At 44.5% G+C, this 15,588-nt stretch overlaps 1 protein-coding gene across 4 annotated transcripts in view; it reads left to right on the forward strand.

The window, feature by feature from the left end:
• LOC149322348 (protein sidekick-2) overlaps positions 1–15,588 on the forward strand; it is a 418,672-nt gene that overhangs the window by 378,432 nt on the left and 24,652 nt on the right. For 2 of the 4 annotated variants that reach the window (XM_089540122.1, XM_089540131.1), the window contains exons 33-37: positions 3,313–3,448; positions 4,207–4,263; positions 5,013–5,114; positions 5,509–5,624; positions 10,043–10,229. In XM_089540122.1, the coding sequence (XP_089396248.1) occupies positions 3,313–3,448; positions 4,207–4,263; positions 5,013–5,114; positions 5,509–5,624; positions 10,043–10,229 (598 nt within the window). The remainder of the gene's footprint in view (positions 1–3,312; positions 3,449–4,206; positions 4,264–5,012; positions 5,115–5,508; positions 5,625–10,042; positions 10,230–15,588) is intronic. The other 2 variants (XM_089540139.1, XM_089540148.1) reach the window with 1 other exon arrangement.

Below are 15,588 nucleotides of genomic sequence, written 5' to 3' on the forward strand. Positions count from 1 at the left end.
CACACTCATCCTTTCTTACCCATTAGAACTCTGAATAGGAGAACAGGAATGTACTTGAATTCTTACCATCTTAGGAAAATCCAGATAAATATTACTGTGTTAAGCATGGTTATGTCCTGTGTGTTTGTTTCTGGTGGTCAGCAAATCTTGGAAGTTGATCTAGTTAGTCTATAGCCTTAGGACGGTCTAACCAAAGGCAGCAGAAATACCATTTTCCCATGTGCAGCTACATTGCCTAGGAGGGGTGCCGCCACAATGAAACCAAGATCTGCATATGGAGAAAAGGCCACAACTTTATTAAACAACCAGCAATCAAGGTAGGGTTGGCCCAAAGCATGAGGTCTGGATCTGGAACATTGTACATGTTGGGGCGTAGGGAGATGTGCTGTGTCCACTACGACCGTGTGCAGAGTTGATCCACACAGGCAGAATACCACGAAAAGGCTCTTGGAGAGAAGTTTGCAAAGGCTTCAGGTTGCAAGGAAAAATTCCTCCCACGCAGGCTTCAGCCTTGAGCTCCGGCTTGAAGAAATAATACAGCTAGACAGTAAGGCTCTCTCAAACATGAGGGCTTTAATTACCTGTTGCAAGCTATATACAAGAATGCACAGAGTACCAGGCAGCTGTCTTGGATACTCACAGCTATATATACAAACAGAGTGCTTCACCAACCACTGACCACAACAACCCAACAAGGAGATAGTCACTTTCTCCCTTATATAGGGGGTCTTCTGTGAAGTCATGTGACAGCCATGCCACCAATGAAACCTGGCTGGTTTCATCCCCAGCACCTGTTGCATCATACTGTATCCCATGATGTACCCATGACTGACTTCACCTACTGTGCATGTTGCATCAGATGTCCCATGATGCACAGCTCCCAAATGCTGACTCACACACACCTGCCACTTGAACTGTAGTAACCTCTGCTCCAGTTCCTTCTAGTGGTCACATCCATGTCATTTCCAGGCCAATGTGGAACATGGTCCTGACAGTACAACCCCCTGGTTGTTTGATGAACCAAAATGCCTGGTCACGGTCAGGCTTCAGGATGACATAGGGGCTAAGGAAACGTCATCTTGCAGACATGCAACCAGCCGATCACATGTTCTCATTCAAGCCCCTAGTCACCGGGAGGTGTTGCCATGATGTGGCCCCCGCAATGGCCACAACACATGCCCTCAGTGCTCCCATGTCCCAAAGGACTCCCGATCCAGTGCTACACAGCCGTGGAAACCACACCCACCAGATCCATGACCTATGCTGCTGCCCCAGAAGTTGTGACAGGAAAATCCACAAACCCTAAGGAGGGAGGGTGGGAGAGCCGAGCTAAAATGGCACCACGAGAGGACGCCACATGGCCTTATATAGGCCATATAGAGGAGGAGCCGGGAGGGAGCCCCGCCTCCAATCAAGTCAGCCAATAGGCTTCCCTGGAGGACCGGGACACCAGAGAGAGGGACCTCCAGCCCCCTAGAGCGAGCCCCTTAGTTTCCAGAAATGAGTGACCTTACCTGTAGAGTAAGAAGGAAAGTCTCACTTAGTATATGTGTTGTGGAGGAGTAGCAACAATGCAGGTAACTGTGGATACTTGTAAGGGTCCAAAAGATGACACAGAGATACTGGTAATGCACAAAAGACAGAATGTTGGTTCAAGATAAAAAGAAAAAACCTGAGGAATCCAAATATCTTGTATGGGTACATGCATCCATTTTTCAATACCACAATGCTTACAAGGAAGAGGTGGGCAACAAACAGGCTTCATGTAGCCATTTACTGATTTGTGTGATCTCCAATGGTAGCAAATATTCCACTGACCAAAAAAGCCACAATTGACTTCTAAAATGAGGTGCACAGGGAGCACACACCATGTTTTCAAGCTCGAAAATAATCCTAGAATCCTCCCAAAAGGACAATGCAAGTTCAGAAGTCAACACCTACTTCCTGCTTGGCTTGTTGTAAAGGAAAATTGTGGCATACCAATATTCAGTAGCACAGTGGTGAGGGTGAGATGTAATCCCATCCAGTAATGCAACCTCCTCCATTCCTTGAAGTTGCCCTACCTTGTATATAAGGATTCTGAGGCATCTGCCTGGGCTGCTTTCTAATAGCAGCAGCAGACCATAGAAACAAGTTCTTCAGCAACCCTTCCAGTTTTTGGCTGAGTCACAAAAGGTGACATTTCTAAAATGCAGTAATAAAAGACCCTATTATGTTAAAAGACAGTTGCAAGTGTTAGCTGTGCAGGGGTGTATGTGTCAACCTGACCCTGGGTGGCTCTACATTGGCCAGAATATTCCAAGCTGCTCCCAAAGTATTCTGACTCTAAAGCTCCCCAAATTTCTCGGGTACTCCAGAGCAATATCAAGAGGTTGACTACACATGCATCCTACTGTGCCACTGGCATGAGTCACTCTCTGAAGTCGAAAATGAAGTGTCCAACATCAGTCACATGACTGGGCACCTCGTGACCTCAGAGGGTAGGGTTGCCATAAGTCTGGACCTCCAGACCGGGACAAATGTAGGACAAATGTAGGACAAAATTTTCGGAGGTGGAGGGTGGCTGCCTACCAGTGCCTGCTGCCTTGGCGCGTGCGCAGGGAGCGCCAAGCCAGGCAGGCACCTCTGCCTCCTCCTCCTCCACTTGGGCCTGGGCTGGGAGGCAGAGGAGGAGGAGCAAGGAAGGAGGAAGAAAGGAAGGGAGGCTTGGAACGGAGGAGGAGGAGAAGGAGGTGCGCCTCCTGCGCACGCCCGCACCCCCTCCCCACCTCCCCGCCACCCTCCCCCCGCGCACCGCCTCCTCCTTCGCTTCCGAACTGAGGAGGAGGAGGAGGAGGAGGAGGAGGAGGAGGAGGAGGAGGTGGGCGGGTGGGTGGGTGGGTGGCGCGGCCACGCGGGGAGGCAGGGGAAGGTGGGTTGGCGCCGCGCGGGCCCCAAACCGGGGGCTGGGGGCCAAATCGGACCGGGACCGGGAGGGGGCCCCCAAAAGCGGGTTTGTTACGGGGGCCGCCGGGTTATGACATCCCTATCAGAGGGAGTAGCTTATGTCAGCAGCAGTGCCAGGATGCTGTATGAACTCTGGAGTGTTCTGGCTTTTCTGAGAAGATCCAGAGCAAATTGTGAGTTTTTAAAATTCATATTAAGGGAGGGATGGTCCGTATTCACTGTTGAACTACCCTTCCCATGTAAAGACAGTCTGCAGTCTTTTGCTCTGCCTCTTGTGGAGAAGGTGATGTAAGGGCAGAGGGAAAATTATGCAAATATCCCGTGTAGACATGTCCCTTGTCTCATTATCCATTTCTGATGACATAGGCTCCATCTGAGGACAAAATCAATGGCATCCTGCTTGGCTTCCGTATCCGCTATCGGGAGCTGGCTTATGAAGGGGTGAGAGGTTTCACTGCACGCAGTATTGGTAATCCCAATGCAAGATGGACAGAGCTGACCTGTGAGTATTATTGTGCATAGTGAGGGTTGTAGAAACTGGGAAAAGTCAGAATCCAGTATGCTCAGCAGCCTTACAGAGTTTGCCATTGTTTTCAAAACATACACACACACTACTGCCATCATGTGAAGCAATTTTCCAGCCAACAAACCCTAGTGCCAAGCACAGCCACTAGTGAAACCCAATGTACCCAGTCTTTCTAATGCTCCCTACAAGAACAAAATGACCGCTTACTCAGAACTTCTCTTTGTAATAATAAAATCAGTGTTGCAAACTTCCAAAAAGAAGTCAAAGACTAATAAGTAATTCTTCATTGGGCATGTCATTGTGCTTCTGCCGAAAGTTCCCAGCAGGCTGTCAGAGTAGTCAGCCTTCCAAATGTGAACCTTTTGGTGCCAGCTTTCATGAAAGGCAACTTTCCTTCCTTGTGGAACTGGTGGATTTATTTAATGGGTGCCTGAGTGGGCCACTGTGGAAGTTATAGCTAGGCTGTCTAAATGCCCACAGTTAGTTCTAGCCAGCTTTGTCTACCTTTGGCAATGAAAGGGATTGATTTCTCCCTTTCTGGGTACTTGTTCCTTTTTCCAGCCCTTTGTTGAAGACTCCTTACTGTTCTTTTTTGTAGTTGTAAGTTTCTCTCCTAGCTGCTTTCTTCCTATCAGTGATGTCTGTTCATCCTGCTTGCATTGTCAAGATGTTTCTTTTCATGTGGCTAACCTGCATTGACTGCTTTTCCCTTTTGACCACCTGCCCTCCCACAGCAACATATGCCATGAAGAACTTGACAGAGGCCTCCCTCACACACTATGAGCTGGACAGTAAGTGGGTGTGGATTGGCTGTGCATTTGTGCCTGCTTGTGTTTGTGGTCTCTCTTCATACATTGCATCAATTGCCCAGATCATTTTCCCATTCCAAAGACCAACCAAGCCATCAATAGCAGAAAAATTGCCAAGAATCATCAGAAATCTTTTGAAATCCACCAGTTTCTGAGACAGATCTTAATCAGTTTCTGACCCTTACAAAAAAATCCCAGTCCCAGGTAGTGGTCTGTCCATGACTAGGAAACTGCAGAAAATTCCCTCCAAATATAAATTACCATCATTTGACCCAGCATAGAAAACCAGGTCCAGAGTGCACTCTGAATAAGTGGGACCTGGAACCAGTTGGCCTCTGATGGGAAATATTTCCCTTTTCTAAATTCAGTTTAGAGAAAAGCTATTCCCTTCATCTTGGTATGCATTTGTTCACAATATTGGGGCTAGTGACATGCTTTTTAAAAACTTATACCAGGTATTTACATAGTGAAAGTCAAGCAATGAACTACCACCCTCATTCTGTCCCACTTTCTTCTGGAGAATTATTCTAGCTTTATCTCCCCGAGAGAATAGTCATTGTCATTGCCACTGTTAAGGGGTGTCAGGTAGAGAGCAAGTGAAAGGGAGGGGGGGATGAAAGCATGAAAGACAGAACTTGTGCCCTGCTATCCTGAGGCTGCCTGGGAATTAAAAGGTAGCCTCTGCTTCCCTGGTGATATTTGTCTTTCTCCATTTCTCACCTTTTCTATAGATCTAAACAAGCATCGCCGCTATGAGATTCGAATGAGTGTCTACAATGCTGTGGGTGAGGGACCCACCAGTTCACCACAGGAGGTGTTTGTTGGGGAGGCTGGTAAGCTGAGCCACCTTCTATTCAGTTGTTCTTGTTGTTGTAGATCCTCAGACCTGCCCTGTTCTAGCTCAAGGCTATAACCTAGGCTTCAGTTTCTTCCATTGATTGAGATAGTGGAGACTGTATTACTTGCAGCTTTAGAGCAAGTTTTATTCCTGTTAGCTACTAATCCTACCCAGGAAATCCACAAAAGAGGCAACTGCCAACAGCAGGTGTGTTGGCCTGGATCCCAAGACGTACATGGCCATGACCAAAGTCAGGGACTTTACAGGTCATATTTAAGGATAAATATTCAGTTCAGAACAACACATTTCCTGTCTCTCCATGGGATTGTGAGAATGTCATCTTCTCCAGCTTCTGTTGTCTCACTGTTATTCCCTCTCTTCTCCTTCAGTCCCCACAGCTGCACCACAAAATGTTGCCATCCAAAGTGCTACAGCCATCCAGCTTGACATCACATGGGAGCCGCCACCTCCTGAGGCACAGAATGGAGATGTCCAAGGCTACAAGGTAGAAAGCAATGGGGATGGAGGCAAAGAAGGAATTTAGTCTATGAAGAAAGGTGGGCTCACTCCTCACCTTGGGGAAATGTTCCAACTTGAACTTGTGAGCCAAGTCACAGTGTTCTTTATGGCTATTCAGGATAATCTGAGGAATATTTGTTGTCATGCAGGGTAAGAAGCCTGTGGCTCTCCAGGTGTTATTCTGTTAAAGGTCCCATCATTCCTGAGCAATGAGCATGGTGGCTTGAACTGATGGAAATCTAGCATACAGAGAATGCAGGTTGCCTGCTCCTGTGGTAACATAAATTTTGTCCTAGTGCATAGTCTCAGTCTAGATGGTCTAGAGCAGTGGTTCTCAACCTGTGGGTCACAACCCCTTTGGAGGTCGAATGACCCTTTCACAGGGGTCAGCTAAGACCATTGGAAAACAGTAGCAAAAGTACAGTTATGAAGTAGAAACGAAAATAATTTTATGGTTGGGGTTCACCACAACAACCACTGGTCTAGAGGTACCTTACACTAGAGTGTCTTGTGACACCTGGCAAACAAATTTATTATGACATGAGCTTTAACAGATGGTGATAAATCGAATACCCTGACACTAGTAAATAAATGAGTGGGTCATTAAAGAGCCACAACAGTCTTGATTATTTTTCCTTTAACGGCTACCTCTCCAGATGCAAATAGCTTACAGTTGTTTAGCAACCATTCCATCCTCCCCCCGCCCCCCCCGCTTTTAAAGACAGAGATAGTCTGGTTGGGTTCATCTATAGAAGAGGACCAAGGACAAGATCCAGCTGGCCTATAGATCCCTGCCAGCACTCTTATGTTGCTATTGGGGGGCTGCTTCTTCCCCAATTATGCTGGGACAGCTAGAAGCTCCCTGATACATCTCTGCTCCTCCCTGGCCACTGATAGGCTGCAGGGCTGCATCCAGGCACTAAAGATGTACACTGTCTTTAAAAGTATTTACAATAGGATGACCAGAGGATTTTGGCTGCAGCAACCTGGCTAAACAATAGCCACCTTTGTTCCAGGAAAAAAAGATGTAGTTTCACACTTTACCAGCAAGTGATGCTGTTGAACCTCAAATAGGGTGCTGTGGTTTTGTACGTTCTCAGGGATACATACATTTGTTCCTGGAGAACTGTTTCTAAGATGTTTATAGGTGTATGCAAAACAGAGACAGTAACTGACTCTTAAAATCAATTAAATTGGGGAGAGAAATCAAATTAAAAAAAGGAAATGTAATTAAAATTCTTTTTAAACTGAAGTGATTGACTTAAGTTGGAATTTCAGCATCAACCTTTTCCAGAATTAAGTTATTAACTAGACTAGTAATGAATTAAATGAGATATAGTTCTAAAGAGAAAACTTATTTTGCTGGTTCTTTACCCTAAGCCTGGCTGTTTTAGATTTAGACAAAACTACTTCTTTCCTTTTATTAATCCTAAATTTATGTAATTTAAAAATTGAGGTCACAAGACTGAAACCACTTACCGAGTAGCCTCCCTGTGTTCTGCCCTGGACACTGAGGCTCCTAATCTGCAACGAAAATCTTTTGTTGGGCCTTATACTCTTAGCAGAATGTGACTTCCAACAACTATCAGGGTAGCTGTCATTACTACTTTGTCTCTTCTTTTAGAATACAGTGAGCTTGCGTCATACACGGCCTCCTTATAGGTGGCTATCTTGAGAGGTGTGGGGCTCTTTTCCCTCTTCCTGTGGCTCTTAATCCCCTATTCAGGGGAGAGTTTGGAAGCAGTTGCTTAGCTCCAGGCTTGAATCATGGTTCTTGATAGTTCCACTTCTGTATGTCACATTCCTTCAAAGAACTTCCTACTGGGATGGAGAATTGTTACCCTCTCTGGAGGCATACCCCATTTCTTGTCATTCCAGAAGACCCTGCTCCACCTTTTCTTAATAAAACCTTCACTCTCCCTGATAAGTTGAAGTATAAATACATGGGCCTCAAGCTGCTGCACCTTTTCCTCCAATTGGGCAACTAGTTTGCAGTTGCTCCAGATACAGCATGGCAAATCTTCTGGCAAGAACACAAACATGGCACAGTTTACACACCATTATCCTTCTCTCTCAAGTTCAGAATAGGAGCAAGGGTGTGGAGCGGGGTGGCTATAAAATAATGTGTGCCTTTTTTCATTTTCAATGAAATAAGGCTTTCAATACAGTATTTAATTTAAATTTAAATGGAAAATAAACATAAATATAATAGTTAAATTCCCCACCAACCTATTTATTTATTTCAAGGATTTATATCCTGCCTTTCTCCCACAATGGGATTCATTGTGAACTTAAATGAAAAGGAAGGTAACTGAATTTTCTACTGAGTTTCATAGTAATATTGAATTAGGCTGTGTGACAGATGCACACAGGCACAAACAAGCACACACGTACATGCACACAAGCATTTTAAATGTGCTTGTCGTGCTCAGCTGATATGTTTCATGTTTCATGCTAATCCAGCATAGTCTTCCCTTGAATTATGTTAAAAAACCCATATCAGTATGTCCCCTGACTTGTAGCAATTGACACTACACTCAGCCATGGCACAGTGGAGATGGAACTAATCTTTTGTATATCCCTACAGAGCCACTCTTCATCTTGGCTTCATACACCTCAGCAAGTGATCAGTGGGGCATTTTATAAGTCATTGGGGCAGGAGTTTTGGAAAGCTGCTTTCTTGTTTCCTAGCAAACTGCAAGGGTGCTGAAAAGTGTTGTCATGGAGCCTGTTTGTTGCCATCCTTTTGGCGCCTTGACTTTATGGCTTCACAGGATGGTCCAGCTTCTCTGTGGAGGTTTGGATATTGCTCAAGAATGGCTTCAGAACTACAGGTTGTTGTTTTGTTTTTTTGTTTTTTTGGGGGGGGGGGTTCACCCTCTTCATCCCAATGCTCTAGTAGCAAAAATAATTTGCTTGTACTGTCTTGCCTAGTTCAGGGAGGAATACATCCTAATCTGCACCTTCCTCTGAAATAGAAAGAACTTGCCTCCCCCATTGAGAGCCTCAGGAAAAAAAAGTTACCCTTTAAGGTACTCAGTTCATCTCATTTCTATTAGGAACATGTTTTCACAGGCCAGTACAGAAATTCTCAGAACACAGTGGTGGCCATCAATTCAAAATATGTATAAGAGATACAGCATTGCCACTGCTTCATCCTCATATTTAGTGTCCTCCTGTTCTCTCTTCCTCCTGCATTACTCAGAAAAGCTCATGTTGACAAACTTTCTCAGGGTTGGTAAGAGAAGGAATCCACACAACTTGGTTTCTTCCATCACTGCCCAGAGACAGGCAGAAACAAGGGGGAAATATGCATGCAAAATCAGTCCCCCTCTTTATGTAAATTAGATGTTTCCATTTCCCCCCTCTTTTTGTTAAAAGTAAATGCCAGCAAGAAGGCTTAACATTTTCTTACAGGATCATTTCCCCAACTTAAAACTCTTGCCAAAGTGTTGTCTTGGAAAGGAAGTGGAGGGAAACAGGTATAAGAAAGTTGTCTGTATTTCTTTCTTTTCACAGTTCGTATTTAACATTTAGCAGTTAAAGGGGCATGTGATTTCAGTCTGGGGACAAGAGCTGAGTCAAACTCCCAGTCCAAATTGCTGCCCAAACCACTGCTTTTAATGAAGAAAGAGATACTGTGATACCTGATTCCTGATACATTTCTTAAGTGTTATCCTGTTCGACTCTTAGATCTGAAAGCTTTGATTAGTGTGTTTATTATTTAATCGATGGGGCAGTTTTAGTCAGTGTAGTAAAATAATTGTTAAAAATTACAATGCATTATGGGCCAGAAATTTGCTTTCAGTATGTTAAATCAAAGCTGTGAAATCATATATAGACTGGTAAGGGAAAATTAATTTGAAAAACCATTACTGCTCTGTATCTTGGAAGAGCAGCACCTCAGGCACCACCTAATGAGCACAAAGAGTGAAGCGAGTACCGTCAGCCATTCGTATTTGCTGGTGTTAGGGGCATAGGATCCCCACTAAAGTGGGGAAACCACAAATAACTGTAGGCAACTCAAACCATATTTAACACATGCACAAAAAGTACGATAAGTGGATTCAACCCACCATGAATGCTTTAAAGGCAGTGCGATTCCTTCGCAAGGCTGAACCAGATGGCTGGTGAAGCTTGCTACTGCCTCCACTAATACCCTATGCCATTTTTAATAGGGACTTGTTTTCTCAGTTTTGTGAGGCTTCCAACCCCTGTTAAAAATCGCTTATGACAATAATGGCGGCAGCAGCAAATAATCCTTGAATAATAAAATCCACAAAGGTTAAAGCTGCAAATGTGGGGGGCCAGCTGTATTATTATGCCATTCTCAACCTTTTCTTTTCCTATTTGCCTTTTCTCCACTGTGACCGCTGTTCTCACTCCATTTTCCCCACCCCACAGATCTATTTCTGGGAGGCCCAGCGGCAGAATGAAACCGAAAAAGTGAAAACTCTCTTCCTACCAGAGAATAGTGTCAAACTAAAGAATCTTACTGGCTATACTGCCTATCTTGTCAGCATCCTGGCCTTCAATGCTGCGGGTGATGGGCCCCGCAGTCCACCTATCAAGGCCAGGACCCAGCAAGCAGGTAGGGAAAGGTGATCCATCAGCCACTTGGCTTTCACTGGGTATTCAAGTGAAGGAGATCTTTTCTTTCATGGAATAGCAATTAAACAGGAATGGGGCATAGGAAGTGGAGAGAAAGGCACTCAAATATTGTTGTATCAAGTATAAATTATTAAAATGATCTAATACCATTTAGTGATACTAGTCTGCATCCCCTCTCTGCTGTCTCCTTACAACGTCAATTCAGTAACAACCAATAAAATCTATTCTTTCTTCAAAACTTAACAATGTTAAAAAAAAAAATCCAGCAAGACCAAGAGGGTATGATCCCAACAAACCATAGACAACACCTGGACTTTTGTTTTCTCCTTTGGACCCAAATGTTTTCATATGTGGATCTAGAAGGATCTTCTTTGGAAAAGCAACAGTCGGCACTAGTAATTCAGCCCTGTGTCCCCTTCCCCATCCTCTCAATTTATGCCTTAAGGAGCTGGGGGGGGGGGGATTGGACCATTATTCCCAGGACCTCCCAGCCAGTATGTCCACTGGGATTCTGTAGTTGGAAAAAAGTAACTTTTGGGGGTTCCAATGCTATCCTGCTCCTCTTAATTTGGTATTTGCATCCCACAACAAACCAACATGACTCTGCCACTATCTCAACTGAGTTGTACCTTGCATCCTTAGGCCCACTTCCCCTGTGCTCCAGTCTCAAGCAGCTGTTGCTTGGGAACCTTGCTGACTTGAATCCTGACCACTGAGCTGGAGTGTGCTGCTGAGTGTGCATTCCTAACTGATCAAGTGCCAGGCTGAGATCCAGTAGAACAACTGACTTGGTGACCTCAGGCCACATTTGATGCCGGGCAAAATACACATGTGCCTCTGTAGTCTGAGGCTCTGTACTCTGTTCTCCACAGACATGTCCTTTGTTCCTTTTCACCACCTGCTCCCCTCCCCTTCCTTCCATCCGTGTGCTTCAAAGCATCTGCAAGTTACATATTTGGAGATCAAAGCCCAAGAAGAAAGGAAATAAGGAGAGGCTTATTAGCCATGTCTACTGCCAATTACTCTGACGGGTGGTGAATCCTTCTTGAAGCCATGGACACTGCTGAGGTTTAGAACCTGTATCTTTAGTGCCCTGCTGTGTAGAGAGGAAGCCGGTTCTGCATTCAGGCTCTGCCTTACTGGCTTCCCTCTCCTTGGATATTTGTGGTTATTCTTGGCACAGCCTGAGAAGACTCACAGCAAGGATTTTGGCCAGAGCCATTTAGGATGTTTTATGCCATTTCCCCTCTTTTCAGGCCCCCTGCTCAGCTCTAAAACTGCAACTCAGAAGATTCAAGGCACAAGTTTTCAATGGACTCATACACACTCACACCACAAAGAAAACATCAATCTGTGTCAAGCCTTGACACAATGTCTTCTTTGTTAGTAGTGTTGAGGAGGGAGGTTAAAGACGCTGTCCATTTGCAAATAATTTTCATTGCATAATGTGCTACTGTAGGCCCATTGCTTTTTTAAAAGACATCTTAGAAATCCTAAGAATTGCCATTATCACATAAGGTCTAATATTTATTTGTTTGTGTGTTTAGTTAATAAGAAAGAAAGAAAGAAAGAAAGAAAGAAAGAAAGAAAGAAAGAAAGATAATCCAGACAGAGACCAGTTGAATTTAACAGGATGCCTGGCCTATTTTGATATATTTACTTCCCAATAACATGGCTGTAGCTTGCTAATCTGTAATGTCCATTCATATATACACTGAGCCATTTCCTTATTGCAGATAACAATATGACAAACCTGATTTTCTGATAGAACCAACCCTGCTATTAGGCAGAGTGAAGTGAGTGCCCTGGAAGCAGATTGTGGATGTTGTGAAAGGACAGCAAACTGATAGTTACTGAGTGTATTCTTCCTGCATTTTTACTGAGACAGAAAGTGCTGGTGGCACTTTTCTGCCTCACAGGCCAAAATAACTTGACTAGGTTTAAGTACTATACACTGAGTTTTGGGTGAGTGAGGGAAACCATTTGTTGCTCTGCTTCTTCATACAGTAAAATGCCATGGGCTGATCTAGAAGACTTTCTGCAGGATGCTTTCACTACACACATTCACTGTTCCAAACCTGATCATAAGCCTGCTGGAGGAAACTGAAAACAAATGAAGACTGCGGAGCTGTACAGACCAGCACTTTGTGTCGGCCTGTACGCGCTGTAAGGGCTGAGCATCCGCACACTCAAAACCCTTACTGCGCCGCCCGGGCACCATATTGGTGCGCACCATGATGGTGCATGCCAGGTGTAGCGCCCAGACCACAACAGCCTATGGCGCCACTTCCAGGAACCAAAAAGAAGCCCCTTTTCAGGGCTTTTTTGTTTGTTTGTTTGTTTCCTCTAGAGCCTCTATCCGGGGCAAAAAGGGGCAGCATCTCACCACCCGTATGTTTAGTTCTTACAAAACATAAAATAAGTCTTACTTTTGCTCCAAATACACCTGCCAGAAGGTGATTTCTATGAAAATAAATGTAATATGCAACGTGGCATTGAACGCCAAAGATCCTTCAATCTTGGTTTCCTTCCTAATAGACCTCTGAGATCCATTGGCATTGTTACTTAAAGTGCAGGGGAAAACCATCTCACTTCTTTTCAGATAAACCAAAAACCATCCCATTTCTTTTCGGTGAGCATATTTGAGCCTGGCTTGATCTGAATTTAAACCACCCCATTTCCTCCCCACCCCCCTTGACTTTTGTGGCTGCTCTGTAGAGAAGTTGAGGTAATGGCTAAATCAAACTAGCTTTACCTTTCAAGTGAGGAAAACATTCCTAAATGTGAGAATAAGGGCCAAGCTAGATGAGTTGCTACTTGTCCCTTGAGAGAACACATACAGATACTTCAGTTTTTACAAGTATCTGTACATTTCCCCTGTGGGATAAAGAACAGCTTTGGAGGTGTGGTTTAGACTGGAAATATGGCTTGGAAACAGTTAAATAGCTCTGTCCACAGCACTATAACCAACAGTGATGAATTTCCTCCCTGCCACTGTTTTTATGTTTTAAAAGAAGAAGAAACAAGTACAAGAGACTGATCAGAAACCACTTTATTTGGTGGATATCATAGAATGGAGATTGTAGCCCATTCATGCTCTAAAATTTGCAATTTCAGAGGAGAGATGGGGATCTTGGGATTTTTAATGTATTCTCTTTTAACTGTATTTTGCTTTACTTTTGTAATCTGCTTGGATTCCTAGAGATTAAGTGGAATATAAATAAATATTATTATTATTGTCAATAATAATAATAATAATAATAATAATAATAATAATAAATTTTATTTATATCTCCCGCTTCTCTCTGCGGATCGAAGCAGGATTACAACAGTAAAAACATCATAAAATACATACAAAATACATCAATCAAAAATAAAAAGGGGAAGAGATGTTACAGTATTGCACACAGTCGTAAGAATCAAGTCATCATATTCAGATGTTCAAAATCAGATTAGAGGAGATCCGTTGGATAGGCCCGCCAGAAGAGATCCGTCTTCAGTGCCCTCTTGAAGGCTTCCAAAGAAGGTATAAGACGGACCTCTTCCAGTAAGTTGTTCCAAAGTTTAGGGGCCATCGCAGAAAACATTTTACAAGAGGTAGTTTTCAACCTGTTTTGGGGGTGTTCTAATATTTTTGTGCCAGATGTCCTGAGAGTGCGGGGCATATTATGTAGGGAGAGGCGTTCCCTTAAGTAACTCGGGCCCAGGCCATGTAGGGCTTTATAGGTAATAACCGACACTTTGTATTGTGCCCGGAAGCTAATTGGCAACTAATGTAGAGATTTCAACACCAGTGTAATGTGCTCTGACCTCGGTGCTGGTGATCAGTGTGGCTGCAGCATTCTGAATCAATTGGAGCTTCCAAACTTGGTACAAAGGTAGCCCCATGTAGAGCGCATTACAGAAATCTAAACGAGAGGTTACCAGTGCATGTACTACTGTTTCAAAGTCCCCCTGAGCCAGGTAGGGATGCAGTTGGTGTATCAGCCGAAGTTGACACCATGTACTCCTTGTTATCGCCTCCACCTGAGACGTCAACTGTAGAGACGAGTTCAGGAGTACTCCCAAACTGTGAACTTCATTCTTCAGGGGAAGTGTGACCCCGTCAAGGATGGGTTAGGAAATCTCCTTCCCCGGACCAGGGGCACCTATCACAAGCACCTCCATTTTCTCTGGATTCAGCTTGAGTTTGTTTTCCCTCATCCAGCCCATTACTGACTCAAGGCAGGCATTCAGAGGAGAGATGCCATCCTTAGTCACTGCAACAGTCGGAGACACAGAGAAGTGGATTTGGGTGTCATCGGCATATTGATAACACCGGGCCCCATGTCTTCGGATGATCTCTCCCAGCAGCTTCATGTAAAGGTTAAAAAGCATGGGGGACAGAATGGTGCCCTGAAGGACGCCAGATGTCAGTTCTCTTTTACGAGAACAACTGTCCCCCAGCATCACCATCTGGAATCTGCCTGAGAGGTAGGAACGGAACCACTGGAGCGCAGTGCCCCCAATACCTAACCCCCTCAGGCGTTCCAGAAGGATACCATGGTGAATGGTATCAAATGCCGCTGAAATGTCCAAGAGCACCAACAGGGTCATACTTCCCCTGTCGATGCCCAGACAGAGATCATCGACTAGGGTGACCATGGCAGTCTCAAATCCGTATCCCGCCCTAAAGCCAGTTTGAAATGGGTTCAAATTGGCTTCAACCAAGACAGTCTGGAGTTGGAAGGCGACTGCCCTCTCGATCACCTTGCCCAAAAATGGTAATAAAGAGATTGGCTTATAGTTATTCCTTATCAGGGGGTCTAGAGAGAGTTTCTTTAAGAGTGGCTTAACCACTGCATGTTTAAGTGCTGATGGAAACTTCCCCTCTCTAAAGGATGCATTTATTATAGTCTGAAGCAGTGATGTTACAACATCCCCTCCCTGAACGGTCAGCCAAGACAGGCAGGGATCAAGAGGGCAAGTCGTCTTCCTTACACATCCAAGGAGCTTGTCCACTTCATCGGTACTCACAAGCTCAAAACAATCCAGTCTAACACAGTCCACAGAGTCACTGGATACCTCTCTCATAGTCTCTGTTGTAATGCCGACATCCAGATCGACCCTTATCTGAGAGATCTTATCGGCAAAGAAGTCATTGAATGCATCACAGCAGGCCGTTGTTGGTTCTAGTAATATGTTTGGAGTGGGAGGCAGTTGGGTTAGCTCTCTAACCACCCTGAATAGCCCTGCTGGACAAGACTTTGCGGATGCAATACATGCAGCACAGAACAAGTTCTTTGCTGCATCGATTGCTGCTCCATAGGAAACTAAAAGGTTTCCTAGGAGCGTCTTGT

The sequence above is a fragment of the Sceloporus occidentalis genome, unplaced genomic scaffold (genome assembly GCF_023333645.1).
Source record: "Sceloporus occidentalis isolate IW3139 unplaced genomic scaffold, rSceOcc1.0.p SCAF_1, whole genome shotgun sequence".
Taxonomy (NCBI): domain Eukaryota; kingdom Metazoa; phylum Chordata; class Lepidosauria; order Squamata; family Phrynosomatidae; genus Sceloporus; species Sceloporus occidentalis.